The 19,478-nt window shown below is 37.7% G+C and overlaps 1 protein-coding gene across 2 annotated transcripts in view; it reads left to right on the top strand.

The window, feature by feature from the left end:
- The window catches only part of JAG2 (jagged canonical Notch ligand 2), a 102,604-nt gene extending 84,367 nt beyond the window's left edge, over nt 1–18,237 (top strand). For both annotated transcript variants that reach the window (XM_063290418.1, XM_063290417.1), the window contains 9 exons: nt 446–473; nt 2,778–2,863; nt 6,202–6,315; nt 6,483–6,598; nt 8,160–8,408; nt 10,902–11,033; nt 14,415–14,574; nt 15,648–17,405; nt 17,656–18,237. In XM_063290418.1, the coding sequence (XP_063146488.1) occupies nt 446–473; nt 2,778–2,863; nt 6,202–6,315; nt 6,483–6,598; nt 8,160–8,408; nt 10,902–11,033; nt 14,415–14,574; nt 15,648–16,129 (1,367 nt within the window). In that variant the 3' untranslated portion in view covers nt 16,130–17,405; nt 17,656–18,237. The remainder of the gene's footprint in view (nt 1–445; nt 474–2,777; nt 2,864–6,201; nt 6,316–6,482; nt 6,599–8,159; nt 8,409–10,901; nt 11,034–14,414; nt 14,575–15,647; nt 17,406–17,655) is intronic.
- Nucleotides 18,238–19,478: the final 1,241 nt, after the last annotated feature.

The following is a 19,478-nucleotide window of genomic DNA, read 5'->3' as shown; positions in this document are numbered from 1 at the left end:
AACTATGGAAACTAATTTTGTCCCAGTCACACTCTCTCAAGCCAACCAATCTCACCTGTTGTAATGTGTAATGAAGGGAGAATCTACTTAGAGCTCCTGGAGAAAAATTGGAATATAAATCCAGCAGACAAGTGGATTTAGCTCCCATCATCCACTCACATGTTTCAAAATGAAAAAGAGTTTCCTGTTTACATATTTAAAATTGAACCAGCATTATTTCATCATAACACTTTTTGTAACTTGAGTATCAGAACTACTGTGATTACATATAAAGACAAAATGGATTATAGAATTTCCATTGCCATTGAAGGTAATGGGGAAAACATTTTGTACATACAGAAACTTGGTGTATAAACAAAGTTTAGATGAAATTGCTCAAATATGGTGTACATTTAACACTGTTTACATACTTCAGTTGAGTAATTATTTAATTTTCTCTTTTTAGATATTAATGACTGCAATCCACATCCATGGTGAGTACTCAATGATTATTCTTTTTCAAAATATCCTAATACAGTGGTAAAAATAAAAAAATAAAAAACTTTTCATACCTCTAAGCAGTTGTGCTGGGCTTACCAAATGAGTTTTCCTGTATTTGTTTACTAACTGATCTGCCAATATTTGTACTCCTGAGAAGTTTGTTGTATGAGATTGGTAGCTGCAAAGATTCTATGAAGGCAAATTAGCTCAAAAGAAAATTACGGAGAGGAAGTGGGGAAAAGATAACTATGTTGTTCCCAGGCTCAGGAATGCACTCCCTTGAGACTTGGGTTTGACCTCCAATCTTCCCCCAGTCACCCACTCTCTCTGGGTTTAGGAAATCTGTAAGCCACTCTTTATTCCAAATTTTAATTGTTAGATTATTTTAGTATTTATTTTATTGTTATTTTAAACTGGGATTTCTAACTTTGCCATTTTTACTTTTTAATTTCATTAGCCACCTTGTGTGACCACCCACAACAGAAGAACAGGATATAAATTAAAGAAAGATAACAATCTTAGTAATGATGAATATTGATATGAAATAATACCAGTGTAAAGTTTTTATAATATCTGTGAAAATCTAATGTAGTCTTTCCCTCCCTCAAACACTGGTATTTTCAGATATGTTGGATGCAGCTTCCAGAATTCATTGTTAACGTTGTCAAGGAATTGTAGTCTAACATAGTCAGAAGTCTCAGGTTGGGGAGGCTAATCTAAATTGTTCCAAAGATTCCTATACCTGTTTTGATCTAACCATTGATTTGGGTCCAGAGAAGATCTATAATCATCTAAATAAATTTTGTTTTTTATATTTGAAACTACAAGTTACATTTGTATAACTTACTGAAATGATAGCACGCTTCTTCATGAAGAGGAAGTGAGCAAGATTTTTCATGCCCTAATTTTCTACAGTTAAAAAAACAAGCTTATGTATTTCACACAGTATAAAAGAATAGGAAACTATGCTGCAAATACAGTCAGAAGATTATGAGTCTTGACTGGTTAGCTTTTAAAACATTAAGCACAGACGATTGTCTGAAAGCTTCTTGTCTCCACAGGTTAACAGTTACACCTTTCTTGTAATACTGGTTTTGAAGAGAGAGATAAGTGCAAACATGGGAGTGTAAACACTCTTTCCTAGGCATGAATTTATCATATATTTAATTCACCATTCAATTTGTGTTCTGCCTTTTAGGGCATTCATCCTTCTATGGCTGCTTACAAAGCAACTGACAAAACAGTAAATAATTGTATAAATAAATACGGGTAATAAATTTGCTTTTTTCACTATGATACAGCAGTACTCAGCCTACTCAGAAAAAAAGTTCTTTTTGATATGAATATTTTGATTTCATATCTACTCATGATAATTATTTTATTTTATTTTATATTCTGTTCTCATTATAATGCTACCTCAGTTTTAGCTTGTCTCTTTGCAAAATTCCATATACATCTTTTAGGATTTGTGCGCCAGCATTAAATATTCAAATACACAATCATATTCAATTGTGTTTTCTTCCAGTTTCTATTTATCTACGTAGCTTTAGATGCAGTATTGCTGATTTTTGAGAAAACACTTACTACTTCCATCTTCATTAAAGTTCCTCAATGTCCCTTCATGGCTCAGTACTTTGGATTATGTGCCATCAAGTTGTTGTTAACCACAAGATGAACAGAGTTTTTAAAAAGCTTTCCCATCCCTTTCTCAATTCCTTGAGGTTACAGAATATATGAATTTGTGCAACTCAATATAATTGCATTCAAAATGTCCTATTTCCTAAGTCATGAAATCTTAAAATTTCCTTTCCTTGTTTCTAAAGCATCTGGTTGGATTAGTTACCATTGAATCTCACTGCTAAAATGTCTTTTACATTTGAAACAATCAAAAATCTATTTTATATTCCTGTAACCTATCCTGTAGTTACCTATTATTTTCCTCTCTGCTTTAATAGAATTTGGGGAGTTTAAATCAAAGCTGTTATTACCCATTATTAACATACTTGACATGCTGCTTCTGTTAATAGGAGTAGATCCTTTGCTCAGTGTGATTGAAGGTTTAATTAACTAAGCTTAAATTAAGTTAAGACAACACAAATGGCTTATTAAATTGGCATATATTATGAATTAACCATGCCTCTTCAATTTTGCATTGTTGATTAGTGATACAGTGACTATGGATACAAATAAAAGAAATTTGCATTTGAGCAGATTATTTTGTACAAGAACTAATGTTCCCTCAGCTTGTAAAACTGTTGACAGCCTTCATTGCAGTGATAGATTTATTATTTTTACAGTTACAATGGAGGCATCTGTGTTGATGGTGTGAATTGGTTTCGCTGTGAATGTGCACCTGGGTTTGCTGGACCTGACTGCAGAATTAGTAAGTATCTGTATAGGAAAAGGAGTGAAAAAGTCATGCTGTTGTCATGTCTTATGCTTTGACTTTCCATGCGTTAAGCTTTAGTTAGCTGTATCTCAAATAATGAAGCAGAAACTAACTGAATTATTCATTGTTGCTGATCTTTATCTTACAAAGAATGGTGCTTTCTTTGTTATTGGAGAGAATCTTTTTCTTTATTTTATAAATGCAACTATAATGACATGGCTTAAATTGTATTCAAACTATCCACTATTTCTAAGCAAATGTGTGATACTAGCATATTCAGTCAGGACCTTTAAAGAGAATTTCTATATTCAACTCATTTACATCTTAAGGATGTCCTATAGTGTGTTTGTTTATTGTTGTTGTATATTTATTTATATTTTTCTTCATTGTGATATCCATGATTTATACATGGGTTATGAACCTCTGCAAAGCCCATTCGGAACATTCCAGAACTAAGATTGTAGGAACCTCGCCCTGTCTTTTATTTAAATCGTTTCTTTTAAGTTATTTTTCAACTTCCATCGTGATGCCCAGTTCCATTTGTTATTTGCAGTTCAAATCTTTCCATTTTATATTCTCCTTACTAATTACAATTTTCTCTCAGCTATCATTTCTGTGTTTACACTGGGAAATACACCTCTTAATGTGTTTCTCTCCTGTTTTGGGACTATGTGGCTTTGAATGCTGCTTTGTTTCAAATGCAAGGAATGCAGGAGTGGATTCCCTCCATTGAACAGACACACTGTCTCTCTTATGTTTAGAACAATCACCCTGGAAAGCTCTGAGACATATGCCCACAACATCTCACCTTCTCAACATATTTTGTTCTTTTAACCAAGGTGCTTATCTCCAGATAGCTTCCACTCTGAAACTTGTTTATGGCCTTACTAAGGACTTGAGAAGCCCTGATCACTTCTTAGTACCACACAAGATCCCATCAGATCATGAATCATTACCTTAAATTGCTGCACTGTAATTTACTCCAAATATGATTATTAGCATTTACCATTTTACTTCTCATTTCTTGCCAGTACACTACTATTACTCTAAAGCTTTCTGCTTTCTGGCAAAACCTATCATAGATATGAGATCAGACCTTGTCAATAATTCCCTGACAAGGTCCCATTTGCATCCTTTTTTCAACCTCTCCTCTTATAAAACAGCTAACCAGCTCTTTCCCCTTCTACTTCTATATTTTCAGTTGTTAAGCCAATTCTTGTTAGATCTTCCTATTACCTTAACCCCCTGTCAGCATAATAATCAATCTTCTGTGTTTGAGGATTTCTTTTCATTTGGCTTTGGCACCACGCTGTCTCTCAAAAGGTGCTCAAAACATTGTTTGACTGTCTCACTCCTCAGAACTCAAACATCTAGATGACTCAGTGGTGGCATCTGGTCCAACCCATGTTCCATTAGGTTCAAGATGACATTATGCTAATACAGAAAGGTCCACAATCCAAATTTTCATTCATGGTACCCCTCTCCAAAAGATGGAAAACCTCTCTGAGATCCAAGAGAATGGTTGGTTCTTCCTCTTTCAGTACCTTCATATTTCATCATCATGGAAACTTCTTAGACTTAAAAACAATATTCAGCTCCTTTGGATTAGGAAGATAGAAAGTGTAGGCCCCACAGGCAAGGAGAAGCCTATTCTTCCTAAGCCTTTTTGCTTTGAGTTGTAGCTACCAATCTTGTATGGCCAAGCATTACCTCATTGTTTGAGAGAAAGAAGTGTTGTTTTTTCTCATTTTCTGCAATATTGAAGAAAACTGGCAAGTGTATTCCACACAGAAGCATCTTGGAATGCAACAAATTGAAACTGCTTGCCATTTTGGATTAGAAGTAATGGGGGTCTTGAGTGCCTTCTATTATCATCCCTAAATGGTTCAAATGCATATGGAGGACTCCAACGGCAAAGGCTTATTTAGTCTAAAGGTTAGTGAAGCCTACATCTGGCGAATACCATTCATCCATCATCCTTATCCTGATTTGTGCTTTTAACAGAATGCTTCTTTTAGCAGAGCAGTTCAGTCATCTATCATCTTATAGATTCTTTTGCTCTCCTTGAAGTAATTAATAAATTAAGTACTGATAAGTATGAATCAGAGACACCGTTATAAAGAACTGTTGCTTAGAAGTAACGGGTTCTTTGGTCATTTATGAATACATATAATCCGTCCTACTTCAGTTGGTATCACTTTTGTTTCACTGCCAGATCCATTGTATTGGTCTTTGGAACTGAAGAGAAACAGTGGGCAGAATACCTTAGAGCAGAGATGAATAACAATTTTTTTGCCTGGAAGCCACATTTTCTCCTGCCATGTCAGGGAGTAACATGGATGTGGCCACTAACATGATAAATTGGAGTGGGCAGGGCTAATAATTTTGGACTCCTTTCTTTTTTTTAGACTTAACCCATACCCAGCAAACATTATTTTGGTTTTTTTTTAAAGGCGTAAGCTTTCTAAGGCATAAGATAGTCATGGAAGGGTCTACGGACAAACGGCGGCTCTTTGGCTTGAAACGGAGATGAGCACCGCCCCCTAGAGTTGGACACGACTGGACTTAATGTCAAGGGAAACCTTTACCTTTATTAGAGAAAATGTATGAAAATATCTAAGCCTGGTGCCAAAAAGTAGCTAGGCAAGAGAGCTGAACAAAAACTGAAACGTGTTATAAATTTATACTTAGAAGCAATGTGTGTTGGCATATAGCATTCTAAGCAATGTATTCAAATTTTAAAATACCATACATACAGGTTTCTGAGAGATTAACAATTGGTGAATGCTGTTTTATTCTTCTCTCTCTCACCCACTTTAATTTACTCACTTTTTGTGCCTGAAAGTACTGGCTTCAAAAGAAAGCAGGTTAGGGTTCTCAGAGTCTCATTTCTTGCCACAATTGGAACCCTACTGGCCTTTCTTATAGGAGTCTGATTTTCTCTACATTGTAACACCTACAAATGACGGGCTTCCATGAGGGGGAGGTAGTTAAATAAGCAAAACCAACTTCCACATTTTCTGCCTTAGTAAGACAGTCTCAAAGAAAATAGGTGCTTGGTGTAATTTTCCTGAGAAAGATTACAGTGTTTCCTAGCCTCAGGCCTGTAGATATAATGGACTACTGTACCCATCATCTCCAGACACTATTACTGTTGGTCATGCTGATTCACTCTAATTCAATGCATCTCAAAGACATAAGATTGGAGAAAGCTACTAACACAATATTTGAATAAACTCTAGAAAAATTAGTTGATAGCAATAGCAAGAAATAAAATGTTTTCTGCGTTGAGCACTTGTTTTTTAAATCACTTGAATTTTTCTTTTCTTTAGATATTGATGAATGCCAGTCCTCTCCTTGTGCATATGGTGCTACTTGCATTGATGAAATAAATGGGTACAGGTGTACTTGCCCTCCTGGACGAGCTGGAACAAGATGCCAAGAAGGTAATTTGAAGCTGTAAACTAAAACAAGGAATTAGATATTGAAGTTCTATGTCTTGCATATCAGTGTTTGCCAGACTTTATCTGTAAATTGAACCTGGTATTTTCTCAGCTTGGGTTAAATTTCCCATTCTTATATTGCTGCCTTTCCCTCCCTTCTTTCTTCTTAGTGATAGGCTTTGGAAAGTCTTGCTGGTTTAAAGGAAAGTCCTTTCCTCACGGAGGTAGATGGGATCAAGAATGCAACAATTGCCATTGTCTGGATGGCCATATTGATTGCACCAAGGTAATTTTGCAATGAAATCTTCTCCCAATTTAAACAAAGTCAGTTTTATTAGTTATGTATCTTTATGGCAACCTTCTTCTGAATGTTTTTAGTGAGAACTCTTACAAAGTCCAGAGATTGGTGTTCTGGCTAGGGCTGATGGAATAATACTTTAAAACAGAGATCTTAAACTCGTGGCTCATGGACCAGAATGCAGGCCTCTAAATCATTTTCTACCACCAGCAACAATACTTAGGAAAAAGTAAGCCCTACAGGGCATGCATCTCCTGATTGCAAGGACTATCATAGAAGAATGGCAAACTACTCTCTGCCTACCATTTCAGTGGGTGGTACAAGTAAAATGAGAGCAAAGTAGATGGAGGGACTGACACAGTCAAAAACGGTGCCAGCTTGCTGGACACCCAGAACAACAAACCATGACTGCCAGAAGTAGGGCAGCAGCTTACCAGGCACAGCGGATCCTCCCTCATGATGAGATGAAATGGCTCTGTACCTGGACAGGGTGGGCAGAAGGATTGCTGCATTCCTAGGCCTACATCAAGGTGCCATCAAATTTAGGGCCAGGGTAGGCAAGTGAGGAAGAGCAGGCTGCAGCCCTGGCTCTAGATGTGAGGCTAGGAACATGCCCTATCTGCGTTCAGAACCACACTTTCTTCTCACTTTTGTGTTTCATCTGTTTGGTGTCCTTAGATCATAATCTCTTTATAGCCAAATAATTCATTTTATAGTACCACTAATTGTGAATGGGCAAATTGGACATACAGGTAGTCCTCATTTAACAACCACTTGTTCAGTGACCATTTACAGTTACAAGGGCACTGCATGAGCGGTACTTATGACCGGTCCTCAAAGTTCACCCATCCCAGCACCCCTGCAATCACATGATTGCAATCTGGGCACTTAGCAACTGACTCACACTTAAAACGATTGCAACTTTGTTCACGTGATCATTTGTGACCTTCTCTGCCAGCTTCCCACAAGCAAGGTCAATGGGGAAACCGGCAGGAAAGAGGTCACAAGTCACTTCAGCAAGTCATTCACACTCTTACCCACCTGGCAGCCCCACAAGTCACTTCAGCAAGTCATTCACACTCTTACCCACCTGGCAGCCCCATCATGCCTCACCAGCCACCCACACACCCTCCCCTGCCTGGTAGCAGCCAGCCCCACCCCATCAGGCTCCCACCACACTTGCCAGTGACCTGCACACCCTCCCCTGCCCAGCAGTAGTCACTTACCTGCCTGTTAGTCTGCTTACAAGCCATCTGAGACTTGCTTAACAACAGCAGTGGGGAGTGCCAGGATTGCTGTCACTAAGTAATGCAGTCACGTGACATCATGCTTTATAGCTGCATCGCTTAGTGATGGAAATTTTGGTTCCAATTACCATCGTTAACTGAGGACTACATCTAGATAAGAAATTGGAAAAAGGTGTTAAGAATATAACCCCAGAAAAACTTGTTTGAATTACATGAATACAATGATAGGAATTAATTGTACAATCTCCTTTAGTGTTTCCTCTTACAGTCCATTAAAATCAATAGTCTGTATTCAATTCTAGGTGTGGTGTGGAAGGAAATCTTGCTTGCTTATCAAACATGGGGACCATGCTAGTTACCAGTGTCCTAGAGGTCAAGAATGCCAAGAAAACTCGTACGTCAAATGTTTCCTACCACCTTGCAATGACTGGGGAGAATGCAGTGAATCAGAACCTCTACCTGTTAACATCAAGTGCCTCCCTAATTCAGGCTACTTGGACAATAGCTGTGCAAGAATTACTCTGATTTTTAACAGAGATAAAGTACCCCAGGTAAGAGTGTTTTAAGTTTTGCTTAGATCTTGCTAGTGTTTCACACAGCATACTGTTTTGGAATTGACCACCTTGCTTGCCAAACTCTAACTGTTACTAACAGGTTTGCAGCACTTCCATCATATCTGTTTGCAGTCCTCTGTTAGGGAGACAATGAGAGAGAAACTTCTATTTTGAAGTCTGTTAGTATTGTGTACTGATCTTTTTTTTTTAGGAAAATATTCTTGTTTGGTTATGTGGAATGTAAATAAAGATCAGCTCTCTTGCGCAAAATCATTTTTTCTAATTCTGAAGGATTCCATGTGTTTTATTTAAGATTGCCACCAGTTCTGGATATAAAAAATTAAGTAGATGTGTGGAAGAAGTGATAAGTATCATGATATAGTCAGTTCCATATTCACTTCTACTACAAGTATTGGGGAAATTATTTATATATTCTTCCTGGAATATATTTAGGGCTCAAAAATCCAAACACTTGAAAATTGTGTCCATTGGGAATGACCTTACTTGCACATCTTTTCAACATTTGCCTGTTATTTGGCCTTTTGTGGAATGAACTTTTTGGCAGGATGGGTTCTGTTTGGTCAGCTGGTGGAGCTTCCTTGTGCTACTGTTCCACTATATCAGCTGGAAAGGAAATGCACAATTTTGGAAACAGACCCAATTTCACAAAAATTTTGGATCCAACCCCATCACAATTTATTCTGTTCTTCACATTTTCCCATACATCCCCACTACTGTCAATTAGTACATTTTGGATGGAATTACTTTATGGATAAATGGTTACTTCATAACTGAATTCTTCTTAGAGGAATTGCTTGTGATAATCAAGAGAGCAGAGGGCAAAACTCTGTGACAGGTACATTCCTTTCTTCTCTACATTCCTTGAAATTATCTTCGTTGTTGAAGAGTTGGCATCCTTAAGTGGGGGAATGTTATAAATGAAAGTGCTGGCATTCTTCATGAATACAGATTTTGATCCATTTGATCACATGTGGTGGATGTCATATCATAGAATTGTGGAGTTGGAAGGAACCATGATGACCATTTCATCCAAACTTCTACAGTGTATAGGAAAACCAACTAATCCATCCAGGAGAGTTGGCTATCAGCCTTCTCTTAAAGCCTTCAGAGTTGAAGAACCCACAATCTCCATAGATCCACTGTTAATTGTACAGATTTTATTGTCAAAGTTTTTCCTTATATTTAAGCAAAATCTTGGTACCTGCAATTTTATGCATTATTTCTGATCCTGTGATAATGGAAAATACTTCCTTATCATCTTCCTTATGCCACCCTTTTGTGTACCTAAACATTAATATCATGTCTTCCCACAGTCTTCTTTTCTCCAAATGGAACATCCTAAACTTCTTCAACCTGCCCTTATAGGGTATGTCATATGTCTATCACCCTCCTCTGGACTTGTCCTAATCTGTCAGTATACTGGAAATTTAGTGCTCTGAATTGTACATAGTACTCCAGATTTGATCTCACCAGTGCAGAATAGAAGAGAATAAGAACTTTATGCATCTTTGATACAGTGTTTCTTCTAATTCAGCCCAGAACTCCATTAGTCTTCTAGCAGTTGGCTTATTCCTGGCTGTTCTTGTTGTCAGTGACCATACCCAAGTCTTCCTCCAATTTGTGTTTCCAAGCCATGAGTTCCTCATCTTATGTATCCTACATTTTCCTCCCTAATACTCAATGTTTTCCCCTGTTGAAGGACATCGTGTTCCTCCCTGTTGAAGGCCATCTTGTTCCTCTCATTCAAATTGGCTAGAAGTTTCTTGATCATATCCTTACTGACTTGCATTTTCCCCTGTTGAGTTTGTTCCCAGTCTATATTATTCAAATCACCATTTCCTTTAGATATAAAGACAGAGGCAAAACAGGAGTTAAATTCCTCTGTATTGTCTTAGTCATGTGTTAAGGCTTCTCCATCTGGAGTAAGCAGTGAACTCACCACCTCCTTTCTCTTGTTGACATGAATAAATCCTCCTTGTTTCTCTTGCTAGCCTTAGTTAATTTTCCACCTTGCCTTCCCGAACGCATTCCTGTTTTTCCAAGCTGAAGCTTTGTAAACTGCTAGGACGTTATACCAAATTTCTTCTTACAATCAAGAACACTAATAATCCCATCATAACCACTTCATGGAAGGGCAAAGGGCACATCTGTTGCAGGTGACTACTAGAACTCCATCTCTGGCCATGATGTCTCCTGTACGCTGTAGAGATAGGGGAAAAAAGAAATAGATTTGTTAAATTTCATGTGCCATCTCCTTGCATATCTCCAGTGACATATATAGCAATCCAGTGAGATTGCTGAATATCAGAATAGTACTTCTAATAGTATTAATCTCCATTATAACATAAGGAGTTTCCATATGTTGTAAGTTATGACATTCTTACCCTTTTTTGTTTAATTGTTAAGTTTTGTATGAAATTAATATGAACTTTAATTTTATTTCCTGTTTGTATGTTTTTCTTCTTCAAGGGCACTACTGTTGAAAATATATGCTCTGAAATCAGATATTTACCAGCCACTAGATCCGTTTCTAGTGAAAGAATATTGTTAGTGTTGTGTGACCTATCATACTCCATAGAGAATGCAGTGGAAGTTGCTGTTGTAAGTATTACAATTTTGTTGAGGTAAAATGAATGTCCTGCCGACAGTAGTGCCAGGCTATAATTCTGCCAGTGGGCGTTATAAGAACTACCCAAGATTTGGATGATGAGCTGATTATTATTATTATTATTAGGGACTGGCTGATTATATTGTTGAGTCACAAATAAACCTGGCCAAGAAAAGGGCAAAATGTTAAATAAAGGAAGAACAGAAGTGTGGGATCTGACCCAGAAGGAAAATAGGGATTGTCTCTTTCTTCAGTGAAAGAGAAAGAAGCGCTTCAGATTCATGTAAAGTTAACGATAATGCAGTTATTGAAGGGAGATATATAACTTAAGGGAAGTAGAAATTGGGTTTAATTCGGTTTAAGAAATGAAGGAAAAAACAGAATGGGTGGATCTTAGATTTGCTTTCAGCATGACTCCTTGTTCTCGTTATTTTTTTTATTATTTGTAACCATACATGTTTTTTTTTCTAATTTTGGTGCTAACCTGCTTTACGTACCTCTGTTCAAGGCCAAAAGATAGAAACAGAAGTATTTTCAGCATTTATAAAAACTATTCTAGATTCCACTATAGGACGATGATGAATATGTTGCCTTTTTCTTTCTTTAGACATTTCAATTGCTTTGAAAGCAATTCATCTTGTTTTCAGTAATGGCTTATGAGAAGGAAATTTAGATTCTAGAGATATCATCCCTATCTGTGCTTCTGTTCAAATGATTAATGAATAGATAGTATTCTATACCAGCGGTTCCCACCTTTCTGGCACCAGGGACCGGTTTCGTGGAAGACAATTTTTCCACGGACCGGTGGTGGTGGTTTTGGGATGATTCAAGTGCTTCCTCTTTTTCCCAACCTTTTATTCTTTTTTCTTTGTGCCTTTTGGAGATAGCAGCCAATGGGCTTGTTTTCTCTGACAGGAGGCGGAGCTCAGGTGGTAATGCAAGCGATGGGGAGCAGCTATAAATACTCAGGCTGTAAATTTGCTCACTCACCCACCGCTCACCTCCTGCTGTGCGGCGTGGTTCCTAACAGGCCACAGACCAGTACCAGTCTGCAGCCCAGGCGTTGGGGACCCCTGTTCTATACCATAACTGGAACAATGAAATGACATGAAGAAGATAATCTGTGTTAAAACTTGGTCCCTTCATAGCTAAGACAAAGGAAAAGCAAGGTTCATATAATACCACAGGATACTCATAAACAAGCTAGATGATTCTCTTCTAAATTCAGTTTCTACTTACTACTTGAGCAATACACAAGGGGTTTGGTTTGGTTTTAATTAATTAATTGCAATGGCAGACTGACCTCCACTGTATTGCTCTTCTTAAAATTGGGTTACTCAGTGTACAAGACTAGAGGGGGTGAGTGAGAATCCCAGTGACACTTAAGAGGTGTGATCCACCCCCGTTTCAAAAAAACATCTGCTGGGGGGGAGGAAGAAGCCATCCCTAGCTCCAACTGTTTTGGACAGTGTTCATCCCATCTCCAACCTTCCCTTTTTAGGGAAGGTTATTCAGAAGATGGTTGTGCTGCAGATTCAAAGAATCCTGGAGGAAGTGGATTATCTGGACCCCTTTCAGTCAGGTTTCAGGCCTGGGTATGGGACTGAGACAGCATTGATCATGCTGATGGATGACCTCTGGAAAGGCACTGCACACAGTTGCTCATGCTTTGGTCACCTCCCATGTGAACTATTGCAGTGTGGTCTACATGGGGATACCCTTGAAGGACATTTAGGAGTTGCAGTTGATCCAGAATACAACAGCACAAGCAATTAGCAATCTAGATACGTCCATGTTACCCCTTTGCTTTGTAAGTTGCATTGGCTTCCAGTAGGCTTGCCAATGCAATTCAAAGTGCTGGTTGTCACCTATAAAGCCAGCCTGGCATGGGGCAGACAGACAAAAACTTTATTTCAGTCATTGATCAATAGAAATACATTCTAGAAAACAAAACAAAATTATCCCCTAACAACAATAACTGTTGGTCACCATTTGTGGGCGAAGCTTACATATAATGTAGCAAAATTTTGCTACTTTCAGAGAAATACATTTATTTTGGTTGATTAACAGATAATGCAAATAAAAATTATCAGAGTGCCCCCGAAATTTAAATGGGGGGGGCGGTAATCAACTGGTGGTGAATGTCCTTACAGAACTGACAGTACAAAAGAAGATGGGCTGTGGGCACATATGGCATGGGCTGTGTTATTTGAGGTTCCACCTTTCTCCAGTTGTCTCTGTCTGTCCCAGATCTGGCAGGAGGGACATGCTCCAGGTCCCATTGATTAGAGAATGGCATTGTGTGTAACCCAGGAAGCATGCTTTTTCTGTTGCATCAGCACTCTGGAACACCTTACCACCTGATATTAGGTTATCTATGACCCTGTTGCCCTTTTTGAAAGCTGTTAAGACCTAACTATTTTCCCAGGCATGGGGATTGGGAAGTTAATTAAGCCCAGGTGGATTGTTGCTGGTTTCTGTCATGAGTAAGGATGGCGAGCAGGGGGCTCCCTTCCAGACTGTTAAGCGCATGCATAGCACTGAGGAATTGGTGAGCCATTCCAAGAGGCACAGATTGGGACCGCCTTAACCTGCGGGTTTATATGGCTGGATTTTTCCCACGCTTGTTCAGTTTGTTAGGATTCCTGTTATGTACAAGCAATAAAACATTAGAGACCAGTTCCCTGTCTCAGAGTGTTTCCTGGGAGTCGGGACAGTTTCCTCAATCATACGTTGTCTGTTCTTGTCTTTTGCTGGCTTTTTATTTATTTATTTATTTATTTTTATTTCATTGATTATACCTTTTAACATGTTGTTAGCTTCCCAGAATGACATTTGCAAGATGGGCAGCCATATAAATCAAATCAATCTTTTCTGGCTGAAGTAAAGTGCCTTGGATACCAGAAAGGTGATGAGTTCAGCTTGGAAACTAGGAAAAGAGGTTTGAAAGGATCTAGTAAGGACTGAAGACTGCTTGTTGACACTTGTTTGTGTTGGTTGAGTAGTGTTGGCTGATTATTCTTAGCTAAATTACCCACCTAAAGTATCGTTGCAGCTGTGATACAAATTGAGGAAAGTATGTGCTATATATATAACGGATTATATCATTAATACAAACACCTAGCCAGATAATACCTGAAAAGTCTCTAATGATTAAATTTCGCTTGGTGTAAATAATATGAAGTCTGCCGTATGTAACTGACTGAATGTACTCTAGTGGGCAAGGTGCAGGATACCAGTATAATACTTTCATGTTAGCCTGAAACTAGCCCTCGTGCCATAGCAGTCAACTGGGATTCTCAAGTTCCCCATCATCAGTCTCAAAAAAGTACTTACTTGTAAATCTAAGTTTCCTGTCTGTCTTTTCTTCCTAGTCATTCATCTTGCATCAGGATGAGACTGATAATAGTCTCATACAGAATGCTGCCAATACTATAGTAAATGCCATTACAAAGCGGCAAAACAGCACAGTTATGTTAGCAGTAACAGAAGTCAAAATAGAGACCATAGTAGTTGGGAATTCTTCTTCATCAGGTAAGATAAAATGTACATATGAGACAGAATGCGTACCTCAGAATGTATAGATTTACAGTACAGATAGTCCTTATTTAGCAACTGTTCACAGTTATGACGGTGACAAAAATAATTTTGCACAATAATTGGCCAACATGTATAGTTTTTATTTATTTATTTATAAATTTATTTACTGCCCATCTCTCCCCAATGGGGGGACTCTGGGCGGCTTACAATAAAACAAGATAGCTCCTGTTGTTGTTTGGACATCTTTTAAGCATTGAGGTTTGGTTTTGGTTTTGATTTTTTTTTATGATCCACAGTACAGCTGTTTAAGCTAAAACTTTAAGTAAAAGCTTACTGTCTTTCCTTTTTTGCTGAAATGTGTTTTCCCAAATTCCTTCTGTACTTGCCCAAAGAAAGAAGGAATCAATTATAAATAGGAAACGGTGTAAGTAATAAAAGAAACACCACTCCCCCATGTCTATCCAGATGACTTTCCACTATAAATGTATTGGCTGTGTTCATAATGTGTTTCACTCCTGTTCTGCAAGGAGCAGTGAGAGGAGTAACTTTCCAGCCATTATTCTTGGGGAAAGGAGTATGTGGTTCTAAAATCATCTCAGTATATCCCACTGAAAGGCTGTTCTTCTGTATCCAAATGTGTCTAAAATTACTGTGTCACAAATGGCTGACACGGGTAATTCAAATGGTAAACAAATTTGATACATAGCATAATACAGATTTCCATTGTCTTTAAAAAAAATCTTGACTATTAAGAGGATCTGTGTGCCCATCTTTCTATTTTATATTTGCTTTACAGAGGGAGATACCATTTTGTGATTTTGTTGATAAATTGAGGCAGACATTTAATACCATTTCAAAGCAGATCTTAAAAGCTTAGTATAAATACGATCGTTGCTTCCCATGTCCTTATCCATTAGTTTTGCAAAATGATTTTTTTTTTTAAGTCTCTTTGGTAGATTACATGGCTCACTGCAAATGGTGTTTATGATGACTTTTGGAAACGTCATTTTCACTCCATATTGTTTCAGGATTTCCTCTCTAAGTTATGTGTTTGGTTTGCTTTCTAGATTATCTGGTTCCAATCCTCTGTGCAGTTTTTAGTATTGTATGGATAACCTGCATAATAATTTGTGTATGGTGGACACGAAAGAGAAGAAAAGAAAGAGAAAGAAATCGCCCATCCAGAGAAGAGGCTGCGAATAATCAATGGGCACCTCTAAATCCTATTTGGAATCCTATAGACAGATCTTACAGTCATAAAGGCATTCATTATGAACACAAAAATTTTATATCTCCTCAAAAAAGAACTTACGATGGGGTAGACGAGTACACAGAGTATGAGGAAGAGGATGAAGAGGAAGAGGAAGAAAAAGATGTTATGGAAATGGACAAATTCCTCTCTCACAAACTCTCTAAACCTTTGACAACAAAGGCAGCAGTGGACTCATTAGAGAACAGTCCTATTAAGAAATCTCTTCAGACAACCAAAATGGACAATAGATCTGTAAAAAATGTGAACACAACAAACCTTGAAGGTGAAAGAGACTAAACCTGTGTTTGGACCATGACTACATCTCTTAACGTTTAAAAAAATTGGAGAAATTGGCATCTCCATTGGGCATACAGGACTTAACTGTCTGGAGTCAAACGTTCATAGTTACTTTATTTTGAATAAAAAAAATTAAAATAATAAAATAAAAACTTTATTTTGTTTCTTTTAGCCTTGTATAAATTATTCAATGACTGTCAGATGATAGAGTAATCTTTGATAGTTGCTATTTTTGTAAATTTTACTTAGAATACACTTGCTGTAAGGCAGAGGAGAGAGATTTGTATTTTCAATTCATAAGGTTTATCATAGAAGGCTCAACACTGTTTACAAAATGGATTTTTTTTTTACTTGTTAAAACAGTGGCTTGGAAACCTCCTGGTTGAGGAAGTTGCTGAACTTAAGGGAAAAAAACTCTCACATGAACTGTTCTTGTTAATATTTACTAAAAGCTTCTCTCTGCACTTTTGCAAGTTTGTCCCCTTGAAAAAAATTGCCTTATTCTGTGAACAAAAAGAAAATCTATAGAGATCTTTCAAACTGTGATTGGTTAGGAAAAGTGGCCTTTTTAATTTTAACTCTGTCAATTTGATTTAATTACCTTAGAAATGCAGTATTGAAGCACATACCAAGTGCCTTGAAATATCACCTTTCTTTCTCGATAGCAACTGTCAAAGACTGCCATGCCCATCTAAGTTTACCACAAGAAGATATTTGGTGCCCTCAGACTGATACAGTTTATTTTCAGATTGTGCAAGTGCATTTTTGTAAATATGTATATATTTAAATGAATCCCTTCTGTATATTTGAGTTAATAACTTAAAAATATTTTTGATCTTTTTAAATGTCATTCCTTTTTAATTTATGTCACAGAAAGGAAAGCTTTATGGCGGTTTCTAAAAAAATAAATGCAAAAACCTTATTTTGGTATTACGTTCATATTAGAAAATGATGTTACTATAATTAATGTTGGGAAACTGTTGGTCACTTTTTGTACTTTTTTTCAATGTATCGGAACCATTTCACATGTAAATAGATCCAAGGTGTTTCCTCGCATCTCAAGAACACAGAGAGTAAGTATCCTGTACAGCATAAAGATGACAGGGCAATATTCTTTTTCTTTGTGAATGTCTCTATTACATGTGATATTGCTTTTTTGCATTTTTTTAAATACAAGCCTAATGAAGGGAACAATATTCTTCTCATTTCTTGTTTGTTATGCTTATTCACTATGGAAAAAATGTTGGCGAACTCACGCTGGATCTAGGTGGTACATGTCATGAGTACTGGTGGTGAGCAGGAGGGGGCCCCTATCCAGGGGGGAAAACGCATGCGTAGTACTGAGGAGTTAAGCAGCCATTCAAAGAGACACAGATCAGCCCCGCCTTAACTTTTGGGGTTTATCTGTCTGGGTTTTTCCCACGCTTCTTCAGTTTGTTAGGATTTTCTGTCTAATGTAGCAGTAATAAAGCACTAGAGACCTACTCCTTGTCTCAGCGTGGTTCCTGGCTGTTAGGACAGTACAGCAGAGACCTGCCAATTATCAGAAACCACTCTGGAATTCTTTCCTTTAACCCTGATAACTAGTGTTTCTTAATGGTTGATGTGATGCCACTGAATTGAGTTTCCTGCCTCTGTGTCACTTCATTAGCTGCTACTTGTGGAGGCAGGTAAACCCACAGCACAGCAACATCATGTCACGTGTTTGGGGTCGCTCGGTGCACGCAGAGAGAATACCATACAGGATTACTCTTCTCAGCCTTACATTGGTTGCAGCATCTGGTTCCATCTCACATGATGGACTGTCTCAGGAGAAATGATTATTTTTAATGGAAGGCTTATGCATCATTTGTGGCGTTCTTTTTTAAAAAAGGCTTTATTATTAAAGAAATTAGCTATACTTTTATTTTAATTACTGAGAAAACCCTATGTTCCTTGGGTTATTCTATAATTGCAAAAGAAATATTTAATATCTTGGCCATTTTGGAACCACTTTTATACATGAATGCAGAAATTGCTTTGCAGAAACTTCGGTGCAGTACATTTTGTTTGACATGTTCTTCTGTAGCTTTCAGAGGAAAACTATTTATTAAAGCATTTTATAACAATGTCAGTAGTTGAAATTTTTCCCCCTGACTCTGTGCTTAAGTGTTCAGAATGGTTTGGAGTCTCTGATCTCCTTCCTACTCCCACAGCTGTAGTGTCCTTTTCCAGTTTTTCCTATGGAACCTTGAAGAGTTTTCTTAAAATTCCTTTTTGTTGCCCTTGTAACTTTTTTCTGTATTGCAATACTGCTGTCTTCCAAAACCTAATAAAATGATTTACACACACACACACACACACTATTTGAAACTCTTGTGCTTTTCAAATGTCTTCCTTGTCCTCTGTGGTATTTCAGGTTTGAAGGACAAGGGGAGAACCAGAGGAGTCTGAGCCTTCATGCCAAATACAAATGAGTGGTTTCTCAACTGCAGGGCAAAGAAGTTTTAGTAATCTGATAATACAGAATCTGGAATCAGAACTTAAAAACAAAACAAAATTTACTACAGTCATCTCAGGTACCAGGATCAATTTAGGTACCTTGTATTCCTTTTGGCCTTTTGTTCTCTGTGTATGTTTGTGTACTCTCACCAACCAGATTAATTAACCCTCAGGAGAGCAATAGACTTCAGTTCTATTAATGAATCTTTGAAAGCCTTTCTGCTTTGATAAAGAGGATTCTTATGTATTGCAGGCCTCCCCCTTGGTTTTAATATTCCCCTAATTTTACTGCCAAGGATGGATGCTGGTTCTTAGGGGCCTATCTATCCTTTGGATCCTTTCAGTTATCCCTCTCCTCACCTCATATCTGTGCCTCTTGGGTGCAATATAATCCTGTTAAGAAAGGGTTAAAGCTTACTTCGTTCCAATTGTTTTCTGCTCCTCTCAGTTGAGTGGGTTTGTATAGGATAGAGAGCCATGCAGCTAGCAAGATTTCCTAAACTATTTGGGAGATGAACTGTAGCTCAGAAATAGAGCATATCTTTTAAGGTTCCTGCTGAATCAGACCAAATATTTCACAGAGGCCACATCTTGTTTCCCCAAGTGCCCAACCAAATGTTAACTGAGAAGCTTTCAAATTGGATAAAAAGACAATGGCGCTCTTCCACTTACCAGCAACTGTATGTCAGAGCACTGATGCCTGAGATTCTTGGAGCTTTGTATATGAAAGAAAATTTCATCCCTGCCAGCTCTAAATAGCAAAGGGTCGTCAGAAAAACCCCTTACCTGAAACTTTGAAAATTCCCACTAGTCAGGAGAAAATAGTGGGCCAAGTTGCATGCCATGTAAAGTAGCCTTCCATGTTCCT

This window comes from Candoia aspera, chromosome 1 (genome assembly GCF_035149785.1).
Source record: "Candoia aspera isolate rCanAsp1 chromosome 1, rCanAsp1.hap2, whole genome shotgun sequence".
NCBI lineage: Eukaryota > Metazoa > Chordata > Lepidosauria > Squamata > Boidae > Candoia > Candoia aspera.
Note: the sequence above shows the minus strand (reverse complement) of the source record. Positions and strands in the feature narration are given on the sequence as shown.